This window comes from Rhagoletis pomonella, unplaced genomic scaffold (assembly GCF_013731165.1).
Source record: "Rhagoletis pomonella isolate Grant_MI unplaced genomic scaffold, Rhpom_1.0 Rhpom_scaffold_00002, whole genome shotgun sequence".
NCBI classification, from domain to species: domain Eukaryota; kingdom Metazoa; phylum Arthropoda; class Insecta; order Diptera; family Tephritidae; genus Rhagoletis; species Rhagoletis pomonella.
In genome coordinates, this window is record NW_023458556.1 from 42,259,361 (window position 1) to 42,286,225 (window position 26,865).

The 26,865-nt window shown below is 34.2% G+C and overlaps 1 protein-coding gene across 1 annotated transcript in view; it reads right to left on the bottom strand.

Annotated features, from left to right (window-relative positions):
• Positions 1-5,156: 5,156 nt before the first annotated feature.
• LOC118733631 (irregular chiasm C-roughest protein) overlaps positions 5,157-26,865 on the bottom strand; it is a 70,230-nt gene continuing 48,521 nt past the window's right edge. The window contains exons 2-8 of the mRNA XM_036463124.1: positions 22,475-23,337; positions 20,062-20,262; positions 16,543-16,719; positions 11,121-11,223; positions 9,938-10,065; positions 8,259-8,679; positions 5,157-7,796 (exon numbers count right to left, since the gene is read on the bottom strand). Of these exons, the coding sequence (XP_036319017.1) occupies positions 7,087-7,796; positions 8,259-8,679; positions 9,938-10,065; positions 11,121-11,223; positions 16,543-16,719; positions 20,062-20,262; positions 22,475-23,194 (2,460 nt within the window). The 5' untranslated portion in view covers positions 23,195-23,337 and the 3' untranslated portion in view covers positions 5,157-7,086. The remainder of the gene's footprint in view (positions 7,797-8,258; positions 8,680-9,937; positions 10,066-11,120; positions 11,224-16,542; positions 16,720-20,061; positions 20,263-22,474; positions 23,338-26,865) is intronic.

The window sequence follows — 26,865 nt, forward strand, 5'->3', positions numbered from 1 at the left end:
GAACTAATGAATGCACACGGTATTACTTAATGAATCATTTTATCATGTCAATATGTTATTTTTTTATGCTTGAATATGTTGAAAATCAGAATAAATTTGAGAAACTAATTATTTAAAAGATATTGAGTAAACGCATTGTATTTACATACAAACAGACATTTGCTTATAAACTATATTACAAATTAGTAGTATGTACTAAATTGTTAAATTTAAATAAGAGGCATAAAGCAATATTTAAAATATACATAGCAAGAGAGGCACAATAAAATTTATTTATGTCCGATTTTCTAATTAAAGCATCAACTCTTAAATATAACTACTCAATTACAAATGAAATCTTGCATACAAACACAATCGCTCACCATATAGAGATTAGGCAGTAAGTGATGGGACATTGTAATTTTAAGTATATACTGGAAAATCGCTTATATTTGCTCATTTAATTTTGAAGCAACGACTAAAGCATTCACTGGGTTTATGTGTTTCTCTTCACTCCCCAAAGAACTGGGGGTAATTACAGATACAAAAATTTCCTTTAGCTATAAGCGATGTCTAAGTACGTCTAGATAAATTAATGCATATTCAATGTTTTTAAGAATATTTTATCAGTACATACATATCTGTAAGTATGTAAGCATACATATTTAATTTTTGGATCTAAGTTTTTTAATATCTTTGTTCGCTTTTTTTTATTAAATTTATTTTTTTTTTTAGTTTGTAAGACACTAAGATAACGAAGCAATATTCGTTTAGGTAGTTTTTAAGAGCGGTGACCACTCTGGAAAGAATGCCAGTGTTAAGGTCTGATTATGGCAATTTAACGTAACTTAGAGGCTATCACTTAAAAATTCTCTTAAATGGATGTTGCTTATATTTGGACAGGCGAAACTCAAAGTAGCTTAAAGCAACGTCGACGAAGTCTGTTACATCTTGATTTTCTAAGCTCTAAGTTACGTTGAGTTATGTTAGGTTGCCATAATCTGACCTTTAAATGTTTATTTTAAGGCTATGCAAAGTTGAAGGGATAATCTTTTATTTTTGAAGATGTTTGCTCCCAATTTTAGAAATTATTCATTATTTTTTTATGTGTATATGTATTTCAGCTAGGGACAGAGAGAGCTTTTACTCAGCAAGCATCGAAACAAAATGTATAGAATGCTTAAAAGTGCTTTGCCCGCGTGCAAGGCGGAGTACCCACCGCCGGTGTATTTTCACCAGTGATGCGCCCGTGGGCGGAACTATTCAAAGCTCTCTGTAGATTTTATATGGACGCGCACAGAGTGAAATCTCTCTCTGAGCATCACTGATTTACACCCACACACAGTTTTCACAGTTTTTTCTTCAATAACCGAGCTTTTATTTCCAATTGTAGGCATCAGAGTAGCTTCGTTTTATAGCCTATTTCCAACAAACGCCTAACTGCAGTTAAAGGCCGGTGGTTCAATGTCTGGTTACATAAATCGGAGGTAGAAGCTCCGGTTGAATACAGCGACTGCTCGATCACATGTTATATGCATGATGTCGAAATCGTCGATAATGATGTTTAACTGGGAGGTAGTGATAACCAGACATTGAACAACCGGCCTTAGGAGCTCAGATAGTTAAGATACAGTAATTTTAAAAGAGGTGATTGGCGAGGTTTATTTCTTAATTTTTTCTTTTTTCCTTTCGTTTGTTCTTGTAGTAGCCATCTCGTCTATGCGATAAAGCACGAAAAATATGCTTGTATTTTTGATACACTTGGATGATTTTCCATGACGCACGAATTGCCCAGTTTCGACACTATTCTCAATTTCCGCTATAAATGCGATACGATTTCAACTTGGCCATACAAAAACCTGTCACCCAAAATTGCGAATAAATCTGAATTTCAGTGAAATTGAAATGAAATTGCCCCAGATTCGCCTATTTTAGGGTTGTGTTCTGGATTATTGTGAAAGACAGATGAAACAAACGTCAATAAAACAAAAAAAAAAAAAACAAATCAAAACTAAACAAAAACAACTAAATAAAAAAACCGAGATTGTCGTGTAAATGGCTATAATTTTAAACTGAAATTGAGAGTTCAACAAATAAACGCTTTCATGAAAATTATTTTCAATAGGGGGTTTCAGAAAAATCAAAACTTTTTATTAAAAGTTTATACTTCTAGCTTCTATACCATATTGTATGAATTTGTTGTTAATTCTGAAAATGAAATGAAAATTAAAATTTTTCCATATCTGGCAATTGGTTTATCGTTGTAGCGGAAAATTTTATGCGGTGCAGTCATGATTATTGGTACTAAATAGTGAACTTAAGAATTACATGATTTTTTTGCCTCAAACTAATTCTTTCTTTGTGTTAGAGCCAATATGACTTTTTAAGTGAATAAAAAAATGAGAAAATTTTTCATGTGGTTTGATAAAAAAATCCGAATAAAAACAAAGTAGCAAAATAATATTTAACACCATTATTTAAAATTAATCGTTCTTCCAACATGAAGCTTCTCCTGCCTACAAGTATAATTATAAACCTGATTTTTGAAGGAAAATATGTGCCTATTCAACTGAAGCTGGGTGTATAAGGAGATATCTATAGAGGAAATTGTATGTATTATATATAAACATATGTATATAAATATGTATTTAAAATCAAACATATGTAGCAAAATACACACTCAATTCATAATTATTTATACCTTTCAAAATTCACTGGCATTCTTCAAATAAAAAAAAAATAAAAAAATCAACCACGTAAGCAAGTATGTATGTATGTACGTATACATAGCTGCATATGTGTTATAGACCTACTTATTAACTAAATACGCCTAAAACTATCAGGTACAGTGGCATTGAAATGCGAACGCTTAACATAAACTTAAAGGGCTATTAATTGTTTAAGCAAAAACATCTACAATGTACATCTGCATACATATAGAATACTAACTCTTATTTCTTGTATCAGTTTTTCTGTTTTTTCTATTCCTATACTATACATATGTATGCTGCAGTTGTTAGCAAAAATTTTGACAATTCGAAGTAGGACCTTGCTTGTGGATTTTTTGTAATTTTTTCTATGCAGCTACCATGAGCTATCTGCTCATGCATAAACGTAGGTTGTTACTTGAAATTTTCTATTAATGCTAATAAATTGTAATTGTAAATTGTAGGCTTGTATACTCAGTTTTTTTTTTTGTATGCAAAAAGTAGCATTCAAGGACTCGGATTTTATTCTGTTCTAAATAGTATTCTTTTTTATTTTTCATTTTGTTTTCGCTATAATTCATTAAGTCTTCAACGGCGCTGAGTTCTATTTAAAATACAAAAATTAAAGCGAATCTTTAGAGAAAAATATTTCAAAAGTATTTTCGAGTTAAGAGAAATGCATTTTATGGAATATACGATTATATTTGTATTTTTCTTTTGTTTTTTTTAATTCATTAAGCGGTTCTCGGAATTCTCTTCGTTTTTTCGTGCAAATTTAATAAATGCTACAGATTGCTATGCTCTGCCGCATTCGAACTATTACAGCTTTTCTGTTGAAATATTCAGTATTTTCCCATTAAATTCATTGGCCATTAGTATTTTCCGATTTTAAGGCTTTATATGGACTTCTATTTATATGTAGGCAACAAAAAATAAATAAATATAACAAAATGTTCAGTTAAAAGCGATTTAAATCTTAGATTTTACAAATGCTCGCACGCATCATATCGAAACAAAATCGTACTACATCGCACTTACATACATACATACATATGTATGTTACTAAGTAGTTGGAATCTGAAGAATCAATTTAAAAAGCAAAAATCTAAATTAGGATTTTGTTGAAAAAGCAAGTATTAATGAAAAATGTTTTGTATACTAAATGTATATGCGATCATAGATATATTTAAATATTCACGTTAAGGAGCAACACGCTGCTTACAAAAAAAAAAATTGGTACTGATTTTCCATCAGAATTATAAAATCTGAGCTGGACTGATTTGAATATACCTCCAAAAATCAAGTTTTTTATTAATAAAAAAAATACTTTCTAAAAATGTTTTTCTCCAAAAAACATCTCATGATGGAAAATTTTAAGCTTAAAAGGTATGCTTAAAAATATTTATAAATTTTATTAACGAAATCAAAACATCTAATTAGATTTTTAGAGGTATTTTCAAATCGGTCCAGCTCTCATAAATCTTAACATTTTATCGAAATATTTTCTTGGAAGTTTTAAAATATTATAAATTTTATAATTCCATCGGAAATACATATACATATGTATATGAATGTGTGTACGTATATGCTGGTATATATAAATATTTTTGAAACTAGTTAGAAATCGTATACCAGAGACGCAGGTCGAATTGCATTGAATTTTAAGGCTCGAGCAATGGGTTGTGCGCTAAGCATAGAGCCCGCCACGTAAAAAAAAAAGTATTTATAGCGAATAGACCAAAATAGAATGGCGATCAGGAGGCGCGTTTGACAAAGAAGAATCCAGAGAAATGTATAAGGACGAGGCTAACGTTTCTACAGTTAAAATAATGCCCCTTAAAATATGAAATTTAAGTTTAGTTTATCTGCTGCTGTTTTTCCTAACAACGGACGCCCGTCGGCAGGCAGTAGCAACCCTCCGAGTGTATTTCTGCATGAAAAAGCCCCTCATCAAATCCATTTGCCGTTTGTGTAACAGCATCAACGGGCACAAATAATTAGCAAAAGTGTAAGCGCCAAAATATTATATTTTCTTTTGTATTGGGTAAGGCTTCCTCAAGTGGGCCTCGAATTTACCAAGATTAATATTTTTCAATGATATTCAGGCAGCATCGAGTTTTGTAGTCGAAAAGTACACTGTGTAAATTTTGTTGCAAGATTCCAAATAGTTTTTTTTAATCAAAAATTGAAAATTTTTGCAGTGTTTTGAAAATTTTTATTTTTCTTTGAAAGTAAGTGCCCTAATGAAACAATTTTTTTGGGTGCAGACTAAAAAAACATTAAACTATACAATAAAATTATTTGCGTTACAAAAATATTTTTGTGTTTTGTAGTGGAAAAGTACACTGTGTAAATTTTGTTGCGAAATTCTGTTTAGGAAATTTTTATTTTGGTTTAAATGTAAGTGTCCGAATGAAAAAAATTGTTTTTGGTTGCAGAATTAAGAAACATTAAACTATACAATGAAATGATTTCCGTTACAAAAATATTGTTTTTTTGCTTTTCAATCATGTTTTTATGAACAATTGAATATTTCAACAACTTCTGCGCCTCGTGGACGAAAATTTTTAACAACAACTCATAAAATAAACATTTATGCATTCTGTACCAGAGGTTAGGCTGGCTGCAGCATAAAAGAACTCATTAGACCCCTTTTAGTAGGCAGACTTGGTCTAGCACTCAACACCTTGACTTGGGCATCTGATCTTGGTTCTGGTTAGATATTCCTGACAATGATTTTCATGTCATCACCAGGACAAGCTCTGGCAAGCGACTGCGATACATAACATTTTTAATGTGAATATAATCCCAATTTAGGACTGCACTATAGTTCAGATAAGGACCTTCAAAATAAAGCGAAAAAGGAGCTATTTAGATTTACAAGAAAGGGCCTGTTCAGAACAATGCATTCGTGGCAAGCTAAAGTTTCAGGATAGACTTGGTTCAGAAATGTAGGAAAGGGCATATAAAGAATTTGTTCAAAGGAACTGTATAGGAATTCTGATTAGTAATTCGACAGTTCATTAGACGGAAGCTCTCCAGAATCACTGGACCGTGGCTGCTTAGAGCGTGCGTTGCCTTTGTGTCTAGCACCTCGATAGCTTTCCTTTTCGGAAGGAAGCACATCTGAACAGGCCTGTCCAAAATCGAGATTTATTTCCTGCCGAGATTAATTGAATAAAATTCGAATGTTTTATAATTTTTATTTTTTTAATTCAATGCATCCGTATCAGCCAAAAAACGCCACGTATCTGCCGCCTGACAGGCACAAGAATTCGTTACAGCTTTAGCGCAGCTACTTTTCTTTCTGCTTTGGTATCCAAAAAAGTTTCAGCGTTGTACGCGTAAATGCCTATTTGATGTTCAACAAACCACCCGCTACACATCGCCATAGCCCTCTGCCCCTTTCAACTTCTACCTTCAATTCCAATTCGTATTCACAAAGTTTTCAACAAACTTTATGCAAGAATTTATGCAGGTATTCGTTGGAAATTTCACAAAAATATCTACTTAAAAATGTACATGGTCGTACTACTTTTCTGCATATTTTTGTGTATGTAAATTCTCATACATACATACAGACACATTATCTGAAAAACATCAAACGATTTGCTAGCTGCTGTAGTCAAGGGATTAAATTGAAATTTCTCTTCTAACAACGACATATGTACTACCAAATTCAACGAGGGATTTAGTTTAAGAGCATTTTAACCTTGTATTAGACAGTCTGATGCAGGCAGAGCAGTGATGGCTAGAGAGATTGCTAGAGTTATGTTTATTTAATTGCAGGAAAATGCGATGAGGCAAATTTCAAGTGCATGGCAATTTGGTAGAAAGGCAGCGCAAATGCGGGCAGATTCATACGTAACATAAAAATTTATGTACTTTGGAAATATTTATTTTCTTTTTCATAGAAGAAAAGAAAAGTATGGTATGTATACCATACTTCGCACTTTAAGCACGCAAATACTTTTGTATATTTATGCAAAGGGTAGCTAATTTTCGGAAAAAATTTTAAAATAGCTTTGAACTACTTCCAGAATCGGAAAAACTTAGCACACACTTGAAGGCTTGTTATCGTTACATTTGCACATTATTCTGGCTTAAACCAACTTAAATCCTTTGAGACATTAAATGCATATTTTCTAAATTCCATATATATAAACAGCATAGGCTGTTCAAAATACAAATGCATACATACGTACATAAAACATCTTAACATAAGCTTGAAATACCCCAACCCTTACCTGGCTCTCCAGCGGGTATGCCGTCGGCCAACGCGTCTGATTAAACGAAGTTGAATGCTCTTGAGATCAGTCTTTGAATTCTACGCGACTATTTATGCATTTACACCATCATCATCGTCATCATCTCCTCGCTAAATTACATTTTTCACCTCCTAAACCGCAGTGGGTGGCGGCAGCAGCGACGAGTTCGACGATCTTAAGTAGGGATTGCCATAAATGGCGCTATAACGTGGATCCACACTCATCGCCACCGAACTGGAGATGACATGCGTCGCTGTGCTCTGATTACTACAACTTCCGTTCGGCGACGAACTAACCACGGAGGCTGTGGTCGATTGTAAACTTGGCAAGCCATTATCCTGCCGTATTTCACGTGAACCGACAATACTACTCGTTAGACTGCCACTCGCACTGCCGTTCGATAGGTAAGTCATTGGCACAGATTGTGGTGGTGGTGTTTGTTGTTGGTGATGTTGATGTTGTAGACTTTGTTGCATATGTTGTTGTTGTATGTGATTGTGATGATTATTTTGGAGTATTGTTGAACTGCCATTCGATTTGGTGGAGCAAGTGGTGAGATATTGTGGTGGCGGACTGTAGTGTGTGGAGTAATCGCCGTAGGGTACATAGCCACCGGAGATGTCCACTTTGAGGTCACTGTAGTTGGAAGTACGATCGCCAGCCTCCATTTTACAAGCTACGCCACCATTTTTACTGATCTGATGTTCGCTAATTACATCGGCTGGTGGAAGTTTGGTGCGTTTCTTACACTTAAAATAGACAATGATGATTATGATGAGCACCATGGCACAGCCAACGACAGAAGTGCCACCAATGATGATCATCATGGGCGAGATGGCTTCTGATGAATTAGAAAAAGAGAGGGGAAAAAGAAGAAAAAAAATATAAGAAGTACCAATTAAAATTATTTTTAAAGAATATACCGAGCCCTAATCGCCAAAATAACGTAAGCGATATTTTTTTTTTTTTTTTTCTTTTTGATGCAGAAATGCATCTAGATGCCCTGGGCATATTTCTGCATTAAAATTAAAATTTTGAAAAAAAATGTCGCTTACGTTATTTTGGCGGTTAAGGCTCGATATGTACAATAAGTGCGTTTAAATTCCAACGATATAAAATCGATTTCAATCTTCAACCGCTTTTTCATATCCAATTTAAATTCCCACACGTGTCATTCACTCACGTATTTGCGCAGTTACAGGTGCTTCATGTTTACACATATTTAAATATATATTTAAAGCGCACAAGCATTGATATGTATGTATAGATATATGTGTGTACATAAGAGCACGTGAATACTCACTTTGCGCCTGCAAATTGATTTCCAACACATCGTTGCCATAATCATTCACCACAGTGCAATTGTATTTGCCATAATGATACGCTCGACTGTCACGAATGATCAGTGTCGACTTCACACCACCTGGCACCGGATCAACCAATATTGAATAGTCGTGTCCATATTCAGCGCTGATTTCATGACCATTAAATGTCCAAGAGACGTGACGTGCACGTGGCACTGAAGTGGCCGAACATTCAATGCGCGCCGTATCGCCCACCCAACTAAATTGATAGGGTGATGAGTAAATAGTGGGCGAGCCCTTCAGGTAGACGTATGCGTCGCTAATGATTTCTTTATAGCCTGGCACGTTGGCCTTGCAATAATAACGTCCGGCTGTCTCGTTACTAACGGTAAAGGTGAGATTGGAATTGATGCCAACAACCTGGAAGAGAAAATGATAAGTAATAAATTAGGGGCAAAATGTGATTTATGCTTTCTTTTTAATAATATTATAAATCTTTAATATACTTGTAGCTAAGTCGATTGCATGCGTGAGGTTGGTAAACTTTAGACTAGAAAGTTTTTTCACTCATATTTTGGAAGTTGAGCAAAATTGTTTGGGGTATTTGCGGTATAGTATAAGGGAACAGTATCTATTGAGACTGTTGCTGTGACTGCAAAATAAGGCGAGTATAAAAGTATTTTTTCTATTTTCCAAACAACATTTTTTTTTCGAAATAATGGCGCTGAGTGTGCTCTGCCATGATAACCATTCGACTTTCGGAGGCAAAGTAAAACTGTAGAGCCCCTTCCCTTTGTGTGACAACATCAAGGGGCACACAACAAATTGAAGGAGAACATCGGCCAAGCACAAGCAAATGTGTAAGCGCAAAATATTTATTTCTATTCCGTATTAAAAGTCACAGAAAGAGTTGTTATTCTACGAGGTATTCTTTGGTTTGGTTAAAATTTTATACATATGGGTCATTCCATACAATATTTACACCTCAATATATATTTGGGGTGAAATATATTTTTTTACATTCTTTATCGAAAAAAAAGAAGACACGAATTTTTTTTTTCGTCATGACATTCTAAAATCTCGAAAAAAAATCCCGAAATTTTGAATTCACGGAGAAGTATATTTTTCCGATTGTTTGCAGTTAATAAACTATTTATCGGAAAAAATCAGTTAGGGTATCAAAATGTGCGTAATTACCTCGGCTTTCCATGAGAGTGTGAGATAGATTAAAATAAAAAGATGTTTGCAATGAAAATTGATTTTTATTTATTTTTTATTTATTTTTATTAACTATATCTACCATGTTCGATTTTTATTTTATTTTTTTTTATGTGCGTAATTCAGTTTGGAAAAAAATAAAAAGCGAACTTGGTATAGTTAATAAAAAAAATATTAAAAAAATGCAAATTTTTGAATGTAAAATCTTTTTTTATTTTGATCTATCTCACACTCTCATTTTGGTACCTTATCTCATTTTCTCTAACAAATAGTTTATTAACTGCAAACAATTGAAAAAAGATACTTCTCCGTGAGTTCAAAATTTCCGGAATTTTTTTTTTGAGATTTTCGAATATCATGCCGAAATAAAAAAATTGGTGTCTTCTTCCAAATATTATATCTGAATTTATGTAATTTAACCTATAAACTGAAGATAGTGTTTTTTTTCGGTTGGACTTACCCTATCACTGGGATGTTGTATCCATACAATATCTGGCGTGGGATTGCCGTCCACCTCGCAACCTAGTGTCACCAAAGTGCCTGAGTCTGCTTCGATAGATTGTGGACGCTGACGAAAGCTGGGAGCATCTGTTGAAAAAAAACCAAATTCAAAAAATGTGGAAGAACGTCTGGGGTTTAGTGGTAAAAGCCGCGTAAGTTAAGTATTGTGATGATTAAATATGGTTATACATAGTACGATTAGGCTAGCAACCCGAGTTTAAAATTATGGAACTCAGAAGTTTTCGTTTTGGAATCATTTGATGGCATCGGACGTGGTGTCACCATTCATATACTAATTTATCCATACCTATGTATGTATGTATATCGAAATTTCATCGATACATTCGACATCGCTTTCAATGCTGTTAAAAATCTTTCAAAGTTGATTTAAGTATATTCATTAATCGATATCATTGCCACATATGAATCGATAAATCTATCGATATTTATCACGTGTTTTCGTCTCGAATAAATCTTTCCGTTTCGCCCACGATGTCGATGTCAATATATTCATTTACCAATGTTGTTTTTATAAATCTTTCAATGTTGATATAAATATATTAACAAATCGATACCATTACCACAATGTAATCGACAAATCTATCGATGTTTATCTCGAGGTTTTATCAAAATTATGTAGCGATATGATATTTTTCGGATATGTGCATTTTAAACATCCCTTTAGTTTGCTGTGGAATTACCTTCATATCAAACTTCAAAACAAAATTTAAAAATTTTAGAAATATTGGGATTGTTAGTTCATTCCTGTTCGTACATACATATGTTAATTTTATAAAGAGAAATTTGTCAAATTTAGAATTTGTCAAATAAAGCCTTTTGCAATGACGCTGACATAAAGGCGGGAAGAATTTTGGTGTCATTGGCTGTTTTTAGTTTTATAAAAATGCCCGCGAATTAAGCTTTCGAAGTAGTGGGATGGCGGGTTATTATACACTTTTTGCTTTTGTATGCGGTCGGAAAAATTCTAATAAATGCCAATTTTTAAATTCAAAAATTTTTTATCATCATGTTATTTTAAAAAAAAAAATATATATATATATCTAGTTTAAATATTTGGGATAGTAGATGTTTTTAAGAAACTTTCTTCTTATATATGTATGTATATTTGTTAATTTACTTACAGCTTATATCCAGCGTTTCACTATCTTCACTCCTTCCCACTGTATTCTGTACTTCACATTTGACGATGGCATCATGGAACTTTCGGGTGACGTTGCGAATGACCTAGGGGAAAAAGTAGATTTTATGAAATACGTATCTAAAAATTACAAAAAAATACGTACATATTTAAGTACCATAAAATTAAAAATCGAATGAAAATTATTTAAAAAAATTAAAACTGCTTTACAATTTTAATAAATAACCCAATATAATTATTTTCCTTGTAAACAAACATTAAAGCAAGAAAGTAGCAAATCCCATACTAACGAGATCGAAGAAACAGTTTTTTAAATTATATGTCAACCGAAACTATATTTTCATTATTAAATTTTTTATCCTCTCTTTATGTATTTACTAGTACATACATTCGCATTTGGCCCGAGTCCATCGAACACACGGGGCGTATGAGTAACATTTAATTTTGTTCGCATAAAATTGCCTCTTTATTCTTGTATGTACGTACGTACAGCAGCAAAAAAACGACTCTGCCAGTAGCTAAAATAAATGGCAAATTAATGCCAGTGTTTAATTTCAGCAGCGCTGACTCCGCTTCGCTCTGCACTCCCAGCTTGTGCATAGCCATTTAAGTGCACCACAACTGCGATTATGTCTGCGTGTTGCAGCATTTCATTGGCGGTGATTAAAAATACGCAAATATGTAGTCATAAATATAAAGCATGCAGCACTGTAAATGAAAGTCACAACAGATTTACCAATCACTTAAAGACCAACGCGCACAACGATCGTGGCGTACAACTCCATTTAGCCGGTTTATACTACCCTGCTAGGCATGCTATGTAGTTACATAAGTATGTATGTTATTCACCTCCGATTCAGCTGCATTTAGTTGAATTCAGCGCCTTCTAAACGTCAGGTCATAATAAATTACGAGAACTAACAGCCAGTTTTGACCAACAAACGCACAGATACTATGTATATATACATAAATACATTGACTCAAACAAGCGACCACGTATTGATTTCTTATTAAATATTGGAATTCTTTTTTATTAAAATACAGCCCAAGCTTTAACTAAATCGATATAAATCACAGTTTCAGACCTTATAAAAAATTTAGGAAAATTTAGTAAACGCAGTTTTTTAGCCCATATAGTTTTATGGCCTTATTCATAAAAAATAAAATAGATTTGAAGAGCTTTATAAATTGAAGTTTTCATAAGTTTTTCAATTTATAAACCCTTTGAAAAGCTACTTTATTTTTATGAATAAGGCTATTAGTCTAAAGCAATGCAAGTTTCAAACGCCTAAGAAATACCATTGATGTTTGAGATTTTTTTTATGTGACTTATTTTTGCACTTTTTCCATATAAGCATGAATTTGTTATGAAATAAAATGTGGTTAGCAACAAAATTTCAAAAAGTCAACGCCAGTTTTTGTAAATTGCACTTGTTATATAAAAAACCTCACAAGCAGTCTCAAAACTCAACGCGATTTTTTAACGGATTGAAGCTTGCACTTCATCTGCATATCCAAAAATCTGCTAAAGACACAGATTTAAAATTTGAAATTTCGACGAAAATTTGTTGCAAATTTTAAAAAAAAATTGTTTGAAACTGTGGTTTGTATGTTTTTGGTTAAAGCTTGGACGGTATATACAAAAATTCCAAAAAAAAAATATTACCTCGAAAAATATTACGAATATTAAAAAAAAAGAATCAACAATTTCAATTTAGAAAAAATATATATATTTTTTGTCAAGTATTTCGCATTTACAGTCTGATCTTAAAGCCGCGCTGTTAAATTTCCATTACGATCAGTAATTATCATTTTTTTTTTGCATTGTTTAATTTTAATGATTATTTTAAATTTCTTACATAACCCATAATAATTAATTATAATTGAAAATTATCATGATTAATTGTCATTAAAAAACGAATAGAAATTAATCAAATAATTAGAAATAATCAAAATTAATCAAATTGTTTTTTTTTTAGTTTTTTGATTATTTTGAATTGTTTGATTATTTTTAAATGTTTGATTATTTTTGATTATTTGATTTTTTTTCAATTATTTGATTATCTTCAATTATGTGAATATTTCTCATTATATGATTATTTTTCGTTATTTTTTCAAATAGATGAAGCTTTGTTTGGCAGGCAAATTTTTATAAGTTAACATTAAATAACTGAAACCAAAGTCACTGTACGAGTAAATGCTTCTACTGTAGTTTACAAGCAAGAAATGATTTCTTATAGGCATTGTCAACTGTCTTTGCTATTCATTAATATTGTTAGAAAGAACTTTTTATAGAAAACGCCTTCAATCAAAAATTAGCAGAAATCAAAGTAGTTCTCAGGTTTTTGAAATTTGCGCTTTGCCTTACGACAATTCTATGGTCTAGCAAACTGCAACCTTCAAATGTTTCAAACAAATCTTATTACGAAGTGGACTATGTACAATGGTGGAAAAATAAACAGGGACACTACATTTTAACAAATTTTTCCTAGTTTTCTTTCGTTTATTTAATATTTATTATTTTTTTATAAAAGTAAAGCTCATTATCTCACAAAAACCAGATAAATTCATATTTAAAACTTTGTGCAAAAATTATAAAAATTCTGCAAATTTCCATCTAGATTTTAAACGTTTGAATCAGATTTTTTAGAATTTTTTTGAGTATGCAGTTTTATAGCCCATTAAATTTTAGTGCAAGTTTGAAGTTCCTAAAAAATCGCGTAGATTTTTAGTAATTTTTATTATGAATATATTACGCACTTTTTTCCATACAAAAAAAAATTTCGAACATACTATGTATGGAAGAAAATGCGTTTAAAAAATTGCCAAAAATCAACCCTATTTTTTTAGCAACTTAAAACATACACTTCATTCTTCTAAAACTTAACGGGCTATAAAACTAGATACTCAAAATATTAAAAAAATTTGATTAAAAAGTTGAAAATTTATTTGCAATTTTGCAGAATTCTTATAATTTTTTTACAAAGTTTGGAGTATGAATTTATATGGTTTTTGTTAGAGAATGAGCTATAATTTTATAAACAAAAAATAATAAATATTAAATAAACGGAAAAAACAGGCAAAATTTAAAAAAAAATATCGTGTCCAAATTTATTTTTCCACCACTGTATGTATATTGACGAAAGTGTTGAATTTTCCAAAGTTTTACACAAAATTTGGAACTCTGATGTATGCATAGTATGCGGTTTTGTTGTAGTATGGACAATTATGTGATAAAAAATTAGCAAATAAAATTACAAAGCCACCCGTGTTGTTTTATTGCATTTTTTTTTGCGTTTTGTTATTTTTCTTATGCATTTATCTTATGATACTGTATTTATTCTACTCATATGTATATTAACTGCGTTGGAATGTATTATTCACAAGTTGACATATATAATAAAATTGAAAACAAAAACTAAAAATAATTGAACATAATCAAATAATTGTATTAATCGTGTAATTAAAAAATAATAATTATAATGAAAATAATAAAATAATTATATTAATCGCGTAATTAAAAAAAAAATCAAAAATAATTTCAAATTATCAAATAATTATATTATTCACGTAATTAGAAAATTGCAAAAATAAATGAAAGTAATCAAAAATAACAAAATAATCATGTAATTAAAATAAATCAATTAGTTATTTTTTTTATTTGAAAATAATTAATTACTATTCATTAAAAAGGTGCAAGTAATGGTATTTAATCATTATGATTATTAATCATTATTTAACAGGTCTGTCCTAAAGTATGATATACCAATGTTCTTGTCGTGGGGAGATACTTTATTTTTGTTTAAAAGTTCACTGACCTGAAATATTCCGTTCTGGTACTTACCCACTAGATCCCAGTTCTTACTACCCTAATGCCAGTAAATTCTAGCTCTCCAAAAATCATTAAACTTTTGTTATACTATATACATAAGTACTTTTTGAAGAAGAACACATTTTTTTGAAATCGTCTTGCAAAAAAATTTAGACTCAGGGGTGTAAGATGCATTTTATTTTTTGTTTGCTTGTAAGTTGGTGCAGTCTAATGCAAATATATTCTTATGCAATCGGGAAGTCGACTGTGTCTGTGGAGCGATTTCTAGCAGCTGCTGATCAACTGGTTGCTAGTGGAGTGGCAAATAGGAGTCGGAGGCTATTTAGCTATTTATTAGTTGCAAGGAGAGCAACGTAGGATAAGCGAAGTGGAATGGTACGAGCATCTGCAGCAGGTTATGGGTGGTACTAGCGGCAGTAGTAAAAATGTGGCATTTGGTGAAACAGATACATACATATTCATTATACATTGCTATATAAAAGCATATTTATATGTAAGCCCGTATTTTTACTAAATTATCGTACAGTTCTGGCTAATGAACGGCTGCTGCAGTACGTATTTCTAATTGACGCAGCTACTGCAGTGATGAAACTAGAATTCCAGTCAGCAAACTGGTTGCTACAAACCAATTGCTGTTTATTGTTGTAGGCAGGTTTTTGTAATGTTGCAGCACTTGCTGCTGATGACGCGTTGAGTGCAGTTAATTTCTACTTAGGCGCCGACGAAATGAGCTGCGATAATCAAAGCGAGTGCGCTGACTGAGATAAAGTAAAAAAAGCAAGAATAACAAAAAATGCAGTTCAGGCAGTACAGCTTCCAATGGCTTGCAATTTGCTATGGCGCACCAACTGATTAGGATCATAGCGGCAAAGACTTCCCTCCGCTCTAAATGCGCATGCTGTAAGAGAGCTGCAGCGGCTATGTATTTAAGCTTGTTACTACTTTCTAACCGCTTGACTGCAAAGAAGTTCTGCACGTTTTACGCTTTCCTCAACACAACGCTTGTGTTGCAACTTCTCGCTTGCAACACGTAACAATCATAGTTGGCGTAATCGTTGTGGCAGCAAAAGATAATATAAAAATAAAAAATCGAAAAGCGCCATTTGCTCTAGATATCACATGTATTGCGACGTGAGTAACCAGCTTTTTAATGCGGCAAGTCTAGTTGTTGCGTTCAATCAAGTAATTGATTGGCCTGTGATATGCGATGTACTAACTATGTATGTATGTATGCACTATGTATGTATAGTGCAACGGTAGTGGCAGCAACACCAACAAATGCCACATTTTCCGGTGCATACACAAACCTCAGCTAGCGGTATGCAAACGTCTGCAACTGCAACTGCCACTCGGCATTAACCTCAAACCAATTCAGTGCGCACGCTCCCATTTACTTTGTGCCGCATTGCGCTATGCCACAACGAGCCGACACCCCTTCTAATGCTGCGCATTCAAATTTATTTCAATTCAATGCATTTGCTATGCACTAATTTTAAGCACTATCTATGTATAGCTTCTATTTCATATACTGTACGTACACATGTATTCAATGCTTTTGTTGTAACTAACTCACCATTTCGGTTTTTTGCCCACCAACAATTGGTTCGTCGTTGATGTACCAACGATAACGCAGATCACTGGGATTGGCATCCGCTTTGCACTCTAATCGCACCTGTGCAAACTCCGGTATACGGCCATCCTCCAACGCACCGCCAATTATGCTCACTTTAACTTTTGGCGCGTATTTTACCTGTAAGAAATGAAAAAATAAAATGAAAATTTAGAAAACTAACATTTAGAAAATTGCTTTGAATACTAATCATTAGCTGTGACAGCAAAGCAAAAGCTCTAATTTAAACTGGTTTTATTCGTGCATATAACCGTATTTGGATGGATTTTTCTTTAGGCGCCAATGTGGCCACCACACAGGTCGCAAAGAGACAATTAACTTTGTGTATGATTAATTTTCACGTTTGATCTACTGCCATGGGCGTTGAAAACTATTTATAATGACCGAACGACATAATAATAATTTTTATGAGTATACATACATTATTATCTAATTGACAGTTTTTAGAAAAGTGGTATGGTGGTGCCTTGTAAAAGTTAGTGATACGGATTTTCATAGCAGTTAAATTCAGAGCTAAGTGCAGAGGGAAAAATATAAATAGGGAAGAGAGATTCTAGCATTTCTATTTCACTTTGCTTTATTTAATTTTTATTATTTCTTTATGAAAGTATAGCTCGTTATCTAACAAAAACTATGCGAATCAAAATTTCAAACTTTGTACAAAAATTGAAAAAATTCGACAAAGTTTCATCACAATTTTGAGTATTTTTATTTTGATTCCTGAGTTTGCAGTTTTGTAGCCCATTCAAGTTTATTATAACTATGTGCAATTTTTTTGGCATTTTTTTTGTGGAAGGTGTTGCTAATTTTTTCCATACAAAAAACCTGTCGACATACTTTGTAAGGAAGAAAATTCGAGAACAAGAAATTGCCAAAAATCAACGGCAAGTCCTAGCTACTTCAAACTTGCACTTTATGATAATAAAATTTAATGACCGAAAAAACTGATTACACAAAACAATTCTAAAAAATCGGATTAAATAGTTTAAAATTTTAATGAATATTTGCTAAAATACGTCGAATTTATATAAATGTTGTACAAAGTTTGAAAATTTGATTTCAAATGTTTTGTCAATATAAAAGGCTTTATTTTCATAAAAAATAATAAACAATTTTTTAACAAGGAAAAATAGCCAAAACTTGCTAAAATGTCTCTTCCCTACTTACATTCTCGCCACCGTATGCTAAGTTGATATGAGTGTGCGCGTCAGTGCTTATTTTTATAAATAAATAATTTAATGTTTGACTTATGGTATGAGTATGGCAACTTAACGTAACTTACAGGCTCTCACTTAAAAGTTATCTTAAATGGAGATTGCTTCTAATTGAACAGCCGAAACTTAATACCACTTCGAATCTGTTTCACTTTGATTTTCTAAGTTCTAAGTTCCGTTAAGTTAAGTTAAGTTGCCATAATCAAGCTTTTAGCCCTGGCGATAACTTCGACGAGGGAAGTCACCGACTTTTTTTTTAGCAAAAAGCGTTTATTCCTCAACTTAATCTCTTTTAGCTTGAAATATTTGGCGCAGGGTTTTTCCTATCAAACACTTCTCTATGGTGGATTAAATTGTGCGGGCAGCTCTGAATAGGAGTTCACTCGGAAGTCACATAGGTCCATTGTGATTCACAGAAGATGGTTCTCCAATTAAAATCCCCTCATGTTTTTTAGCCATACTAACGAATCCTAGCAGACCCCCCTAAGCTGGTTTGCGCAACATTTATTTTTTGCCGTGTACTTTAGGCAAATAAACGTTTTTTTGGCGGATGATTTTCGGCTCCCGAAATATTTTTCTTTACAGAATTTATATTGTCACGATTCATTTAATGTCTGGTTGAGAACTCTATTGGTAAGCTTGTGAGAAGCGGGTTAAAAAAGCACCAAAAGTGCAACCTAATTTTGTCAGTTAGGCAACTCATAATGGCCCCGCCTGTTGACAATCTAGAGACAAAGTCAGCTTTGTCCACCATTTTAGGGAAAGCCTGCACATCCAATATATTTCAATATTTGAACTTGCGGCTATAGCACTTTTTTATTAGCACTTTCTTAAGTCATTCGATTTACGCGATCTGCCAACAAGGGAATCGTGTCGCACTTGCTATGGAGCCTTATACATATTAGACGGTTTGCTTCAGCTACTCTCGGATAAAGAATTTCGCTGCCGATGTAGTGTGGAAGACATAGTCATTACTCTATTGGAAGATGGTTTAATTTTTGCAAATACTAATTTCACTTGGACTCTCAGAAAGCTCGGAATATTTTTTTCGGAATAATTCATTCTTGTTGATGCTGCGTAGGCTCAGATTTCGCGGTCGTTTGAGAGATGCTCTCCGCTCTGGCAACCGCCGGTGCTGCCGTCCTGTTGAGAGTGTCGCGTAGAGAACCTCCTATAACGATAAGATGGCGTGCCACAAAATTGGACAGCGATCGGCGATCTATACAGAGAAATTTGGTGAAAAACTTGAAGATGTTCGCTTACAAAGTGCAGACAACACTCATATATCAGCCGTTGTCCACCAAGATATCCGGAATCTCTACCACTGGAGAAGACAACTTTTCAACGAAAATCATCATGAGCGACGAGGCCTATTGCCACCCCTTTAGAGTTGTGTATAGCAGAATTACTACTACTTCTGGGGCAATGGCCATCGGGCCTTGTTTTCGAAAACGCCGCGAGCTAAACGACTACTGTGTATGGTGAGCGCTACAGAGCCATGCTGGAAGACCTTCACCTTCCTCAATTTGGGCGAATTGGGACTCGATAACATGTGATTCGAACAGGACGGCACAGAGGCCCCTCTTGTATGAGCCTTAAATGGAATTCTGAGAAGTATATTTTTGGGTCGCCTAAACTCTCGGTGGTGGCAAGATCGCCCGATTTAACCGTTACACTTTTCATTTTATGGGGCCTTATAAGTCACGAGTCTATATCAACTATCCTCAGAGCCTCAGACTCTTCAAGCACTCAAAGCAAACACCCGTGAAGAATGCGAGAATCTTATCGGCGGAAGTTCTGGCAAGAATGTTATGCTCATCGCATGGTCATTAGTTCTAGCCGGCTCTCGGCTTAGGACAACAAATAAAATTAATTCAAAAGCAGAACCAAAGTTTTTCATTCATAAAAACTTAGAACTAAAGGAAATTGGGTGAAAAGTATTAACCTGAGTTATTAGAAAACGGGGGTTTTGTGGGTAGAAACAATACTAGACCTAACAAAGTTTTAAACTATGAGAAATATCAGCAAATGCTCCTCACTATGTCACCAAACACTCCACAATAAATATTGTAAACCATCAGCGATTCTCATATATTTATTCCCGAATATGCTTCAAAATCCTAGCTGGGTTTATTCAAACAAAGCTTTGTTTGCATACACAAATCCGTACATACATATCTATGTGCGTATACATATTTTCGCAATCAACTACAGACATACTCGTATGTACTCACTACTCACTACTCACCTCTACACGTATTCTCGCCGACCGATATGTACGATCTGCCGTATTTTGCGCCTGACAAGTGAATGTCGTATTGTGATGCTCCTTTTTCGGTGTCAGCCGCAATATCGATTGGGCGGTGAAGCGACGCTCATCCGGCATCTGCAGCGTAGTGTAGTCAATGTCACTCGTTATAACGTTGCCAAGTCCATCAATCCACGTTATCTGCAAATAAAAGTAAGTACAAAAACAAATAAATAAACAGTAGATATACAGAGGTGAGTGAATGTGTGAGCGAACAAATGAATGAGAATGCAAAACAACAGTGTGACGAGTGATGAGTAAAGGACTAAAGGATAAGCGGGCGTGTGAGGATCAAATTGTAAAAGTCTGATGATGTGTGGTTAGCTTTATGCTGATGACAGTTGGATGGATTGGGGTGGAGATTTACACATACATACATACAAAGACAGTCGTTCAATAGAGGGTAGCGTGGCACAAAACAAAAAAAAGATAACAAATTAAAACATAAATTGTGTAAATATGTCGCGCTACCAAATAGCTGGATAACGGTAACAAATTGCACAGGTATGAGCCGCTGGCATTTACGTAAATGTAATATATGTTTATTTGTGTGTTTAGGATTTGGAGTGCAACAGCGAAGGGAATGAACGTTGAGTGGGTTGTGCTTACGGGAAATGTTGAATAATTCGGCCGTAGTAGTTATGGTATGTATGGTTGGTTGTGTTTGCAGCCTCAACCTGGATGCGGACAGTTTTCAATTAGCTGTTCCTTTAAATTGTACCGTGGCTTTAATAAAAGATGACTGCAGATACATAAACTGAGTAATGCTAATGGATTTTGTTGGCTTATGCGTTTGAAGAATATTTCAATATAAGTATGTATGTATATTAGTGTGGTCCTTAAAAATCAAACTAACGATTTTTTTTTTCAGTCTCACCCCCTCAATCGGTAATACCACGATCACAGATATCACATATCGTCGTTTTGTACTTTAAATGACGATTCCTCTATGGATACTCAAAAAATTAAATTTCATTTAATACCCAAAATGGACACTACTAAAGTCGAAGACAACACATATAAATTTTGGTCCCGATTGCAGTCGGTTAAGACGTTTTCATAGGGTAATCTGGACTTTGACCCCTGTGCGAGACGCCTTAACCGACTCTTATCGGGGTCAAAATTTATATGTGATATCTTCGACTATAGTAGTCTCGATTTTGGGTATTATTTAGATGAAAAAAATTTATTTTAATTTTTTGAGTCTCCATAGAGGAATCAGAACTTTGTCCCCTATGCGATACGACTTCACCATCTCCAATCGGGACCAAAATTTATATGTGATATCTTCGACAATTGTAGCATGGACATAAGGGTTGCGGGTTAGGAAATTAGTTGTAAAAATTTGCTTCCTACATTAAGGACCACTCTAATGTATATGGGGCGTTCCATACCAAAATGGACGGGTTCACACTTCATGTGTTTGATTTGTTTCAAATTTTTAGGGTTGATGGATAAACATAAATAACAAGTAAATATGAAATTTGAGCTTGATTAATATATTTTTAAAAAACATTAGAGCATATAATGGTTTTTCTCTATTAAAAGAAATATTTTTTCTTGAAAAGTTTTTCACATACACATTTTTTGATAAAAAAATTAGTTTTTGAGAATATGCCATCTCAAAAAAAATTTAAAAAAAATCACAATGGTAGCTCTGAGAATTGCGCAATATCTAAGAATAGTATTACGGGGTGCACTCTACAATAATTTGAGTTAAGAATTTTTTTTTACACCGGGTTGAGTAAAATGAGTGCATTACAAGTTTACCAATTTTTATTTTTATTTATTTTTTTAACTTTTGTGAGTATGTATGCAGTTTTGTAGAGTACACCCCGTAATACTATACTTAAATATTGCGCAATACTCAGAGCTACCATTGTGGGTTTTGTCAATTTTTTTTGAGATGGCATATTTTCAGAAACTAATTTTTTTTATCAAAAAATTTGTATGTGAAAAATTTTTCAAGAAAAAATATTTAAAACATATTTCTTTTCATAGAGAATTGTTATACGTTCTCGAGAAATTTGGAAAATTATTAAATCGATTTATTTTTGTTTGTACAGTTTTATATTTGTCCATCTACCCTAAAAATTTGAAAAAAATCAAACACATGAAGTGTGAACCCCGTCCATTTTGGTATGGAACGCCCCATATACATATAAAAACAATGGTGTACGTGGGTAGAGTTAAAAGCAAGTGCCAGCCTACATCCAACTGAGGAGTGGGGCACGCTTAGGCCTGCTAGAGGGATTTTTGATCCTATTTTAGATTGCGCTCATAAAAAATTACAATATTTAAGAACTCAGCACCAACATAAAATATAATTGTTTAATACATTTTCTCCACTTACCTCCGACGCTGGCTTGCCGCCCACCGAAACACATTCAATGTCCACCTTCCGATCCTCCGTCGTGTAGATTACTTCTCCTTGTGTAATTTTCGGCGCTTCTGGTGGCACCAACACTGTTAGAGTCGCAAATGTAGACCGAATTGCTGGCTGACCCTCCGGGCCTGGACTCACTTGACATTGGTAACGCGCATCATCGTCCAACATCACCGGATAAATGTCTAACGAGTAATCGCCCTCCTCATCGCTACCAATCATTGAGTAACGCTCAAAACCGCCCAAATCACGTGAGGTGCCCAAACCAAAATCATCTTTGGTCCATTGTAGCACACCCTGTTTATTGATAACGCGACATGGCAACGTCACACGTGCACCCACCACAGCCGATTGGTCTTGTGGTTCCATGGCGAATCGTTGATTCTGATAAGCGCCATAATAGGAAGATGAGGACGAGACTGATGGCAACGAGACAGAATATGCGACATCGTCGAGCGCCACAACGTCGCTGCCTACAATGTCAACGCTTGACAGGTGTTTAGCCTGCGTTACGCTGATCGACGACGACGTGGCGATGGTGAGGAGAACGATGATTTTGAGTGGCAGCAGCAATTGCTGTAAGCTACGCAGGTGGTTGAGTACAGACATTGACGTTGTCGTTGTAGCTACAGGTGAGCAAAATCTTGCTTTGGTAAATGGAGTTGAAATGTACGCGTTGTACTGCATGACGGATGCGTTTGCTGTGAAGTTATGGCTGTTTAAGAAAAGGTATATTTGTTGTTGGTTGTGTCGTTGCCACTTCAAAAGCGTTGGCGTGACGTGGCGCAAAATGTTTGATGGATGCGTACGGATTTATTCTTGTTCGAATGCTGCAATGGAAAGAGTGAAAAGAAAATGAAAGGAAATTGTTAGCAAAGCGAAAACTTCATAATTTTATTATGAATATTGTATGCAGCGTTGCCATTTTAGCCGTTTTCCGGCTAGATTTAGCCGGTATTGATAGCAACTAGCCGGAGAAAATTCGATCTAGCCGGCAGCCGATTTGTTAGCCGGTTTGTAAAAAAAAGTTAGCCGTTTTTAGCCGATTTTACTATTTGCCTAATTTTCAGGTGCAAAAAGTAAACAAGTTGTTCGAAGGCAATAATGCAGACCCAATGAAGATTTTTAATGAACTCAATGTTTTACTTTCGCATCTATGCTCCCTAGTGGTTATTAGCGCGGACACATTTGATCCTATATGCTCCCCGTTGGAACCATACCTTGCTCCATTTCCTCAGTTTTATCACAGTTTTGAAGAGTATTTAAAAACAAAAGTAAGCACAAACGCTTTTGACCACGAAGCCGAGAAAAAAAATTCGAGAAAATGGTCGCTATTTTATTATCACTTTAATAAAGGAATTACGCCCAACGCCTCCCTACAAATATTGCCACACTAAAAAAATTGACTTTTTTCGGTTGGAAATGTATTAAGAGTAATTAAACCAAAAGTATTTGTTCAACTACAGCAACAAAAACACAAATATAATGCCGACGAAATAACATCCAACGGCAACGGTTAACGTTACATACCTTGAGTAATTTAGACTCAACTGTAAAATTTTGGGCCGAAGTTTATCAATTTCGAAATGCCCTAGGAGAAAACCCTTTTTCTGACCTTTCCAACCTAGTTTTTAGTTTTCTTGTTTTGCCTATAAGTAATGCAGAAGTAGAGCGAATATTTAGTTCAATGAATATAATAAAAACTAAGCAAAGAAATCCAATGTGCGTTAAAACGTTAAACGCTATTTTATATATAAGATACGGTTTAAAACGTGAAAAAAATGCTGCCATAATTTTACTGTAGATGACGATCTCTTAAAATTAATGAATTCAGGTGATATATAAAATAGTGATTCATTTGATGATGAGGAATATACACTCGATATAAATTAATGGTGTTAACTAGTCTTTCGTTTCTTGCGATTTATTTAAATAAAGCATGTGAATTTTCACTAAAACATTTTAGCCGTTTTTAGCCGCTTTTTTTTGCCAATCTAGCCGGTCGGTCCAAAAAGTTCTGGCAACACTGATTGTATGGGTAAAAAATTTTTGGGAACGCATTACAGATATTAAAGAGTGCTGAAAATGAAAGCATAAAATTTCGCGCTGTAGGTAGTTGAAAAAAAAACACCAAAAAATATGCAATAATTGTTTAAGAAAAAGCACGACTCCAGAAAAGATGGGTGCATTCCAAAACGTCAAAATATAAAGAATCAGTCTCTTTTAAATCCACACATCAGGACTGCAGCCAATGTAAAGATTCGTGCTTAAACTATCTTCCGACGAAATACATGACGGTATAACCGAGAGAGGAACGGTTCCAGAAGATAGGAAATTTAGTTGGGGTTAAAGTCTCGCGCTGTTCAATCTGAGGTTAGGCGTCTACCCCGGAAAACAAGATGTTTCTAGAAAAAAAAAAACCAAGGAAACTTGCAGATTTCTTCTTTTGTAGTGCTGCATAAGTAATTAATGCTTTACAGCTCTATATACAAAGTACAGCGCTACTTACTCGCTTACTAGCTTTACAGTGCGAATCCGCTCTATACCGTTCGCCAGCTCAATTGTGTCTCTCATTGAAATAATTCGACTAAATTTTGATTGTTAAAATATGCCACATTAAGGTCAAAGAGGCGCAACATGAAATCTTAAAAAGAAGCGACCTTGAGATTTCGCGACTTTCCATACTTTTCGAGTTTGCTGGCCATCGAAATCTACAGTAGCGGCTTGTAAGATATCAACAGTGCATTTAATCGAACCCAGTTTCCGGATGTGAATCGTTGGCGAAAAAATTGCAATCCAGGCAACTTTGAACGAGACTTGAAAACTGAATTACTTACGGCAACAGTCTGCGAAGAAGGTATTTAAGGAAACCCAAAAAAGTGTTTGTTATTTATGGCCTTATAACAATTACCTACATATATTCAACACTTTTATTGAGCTTCTAATGAAATTTTGTTTATGTTTTTTTTGCAAGCTCAATAAAATTGTTTAACGAAACAAAGTTAAGTTTCACAAACGGTGGCAAAGTCTATAGTGTTTCGTGGTGTTAGAAAGGAATATTTTATCATAAAATCGTCTAATATGGCCGAAAAATTGATACGGATCTCTGCTGTTCACAAATACTGCGGGTGAAACAGGCGATGGCATACCATCAAACAATTAAATTAAATAACTGAAATTATATATTTAGTAAAATTAAAAGATAGGAACATAGTTTTTTAGTAACAGAGCAGAAATTGAAAGTAGCTGGCTGGGAAGTTTAGATAATGCCAGCTATTGTCTGGACTTCACCCCACATCTATTTAACCACCAAAAAGGTTTACGAAAATCGTTTAGTTTTCACGCAAGGAACTCAAAAGATCTACAGTGACGCAAGTATGATTTAAAAGTGTCAAAAGGTTTCTAAGATTTACGGCAGTTAGACCGATTTGAAAATACCGCCAGAAATCTTAATATTTTTCGCATATGAACATACATACAAACCTAAAAATTAATTACATAACTAGAGTTTGAATTTTTTCTGAATTAGTTCACTTCAAAACGATGAAAGAAAACGAAATAATTTTTTCTTCAAGCAATTTTAATGAATTTTCCTCTGTTCGCTATGCATGCAATTAATTTTGGGCTTTCTCATAACAAACAAAGTTCAGCCAACAATTTTACCAGCAATTTACACCGGAAAGCCATAAAAGGTAGCACAAATTAGACATTTCGTAAGTGGGCAACACAAATATGAATATGAAAGCAAATCGTGGGAAAATGTATACAAATACACAAAAATAAATACGATTTTACACAAACACGACTGGTTTGCCGAGTGTGCGAGTATTTATGGATACGGTGTACATACTTATCGATTTAAGTGTAATCAAAACTTTTCCTGCATTACATTTAATTACTACACGTACGAGTACATATATACACGCATACATTTAAGCATACAAACATTCACCCCACTAGAATTAAGGCTAAGGGCGCAGCGTGAGATTCCATATACACAAAGCCAGCCGGAGTCGAAGTGCAAATGCCTGAAAGCAGACTACAGCCAACGCCGTGAACGCATTGAAAATTTAAAAATTTGCATACAAATTTGCTGCGCGTTAAGTAAAAGGCAACAACCAAGCATTCAAAATACCAAATACATTAAAGCCATTCTGTAACTTTGCTTTCGACGCTCAACGCATTGGGAAGAGCCCAAGGAGGTGTGCAGCCAAAGGCAATCCACTGAGCATAAAATGCACACCAGTTCAGTATTTCACTGCATTTTTGCAACCAGTGACAGTGCGCATTTGTGTGGCGCCTCAAAGAGTAGTGGCGGCGGTAGTGGTGGTCTCGTGATGAAAGCACCGGAACCATGG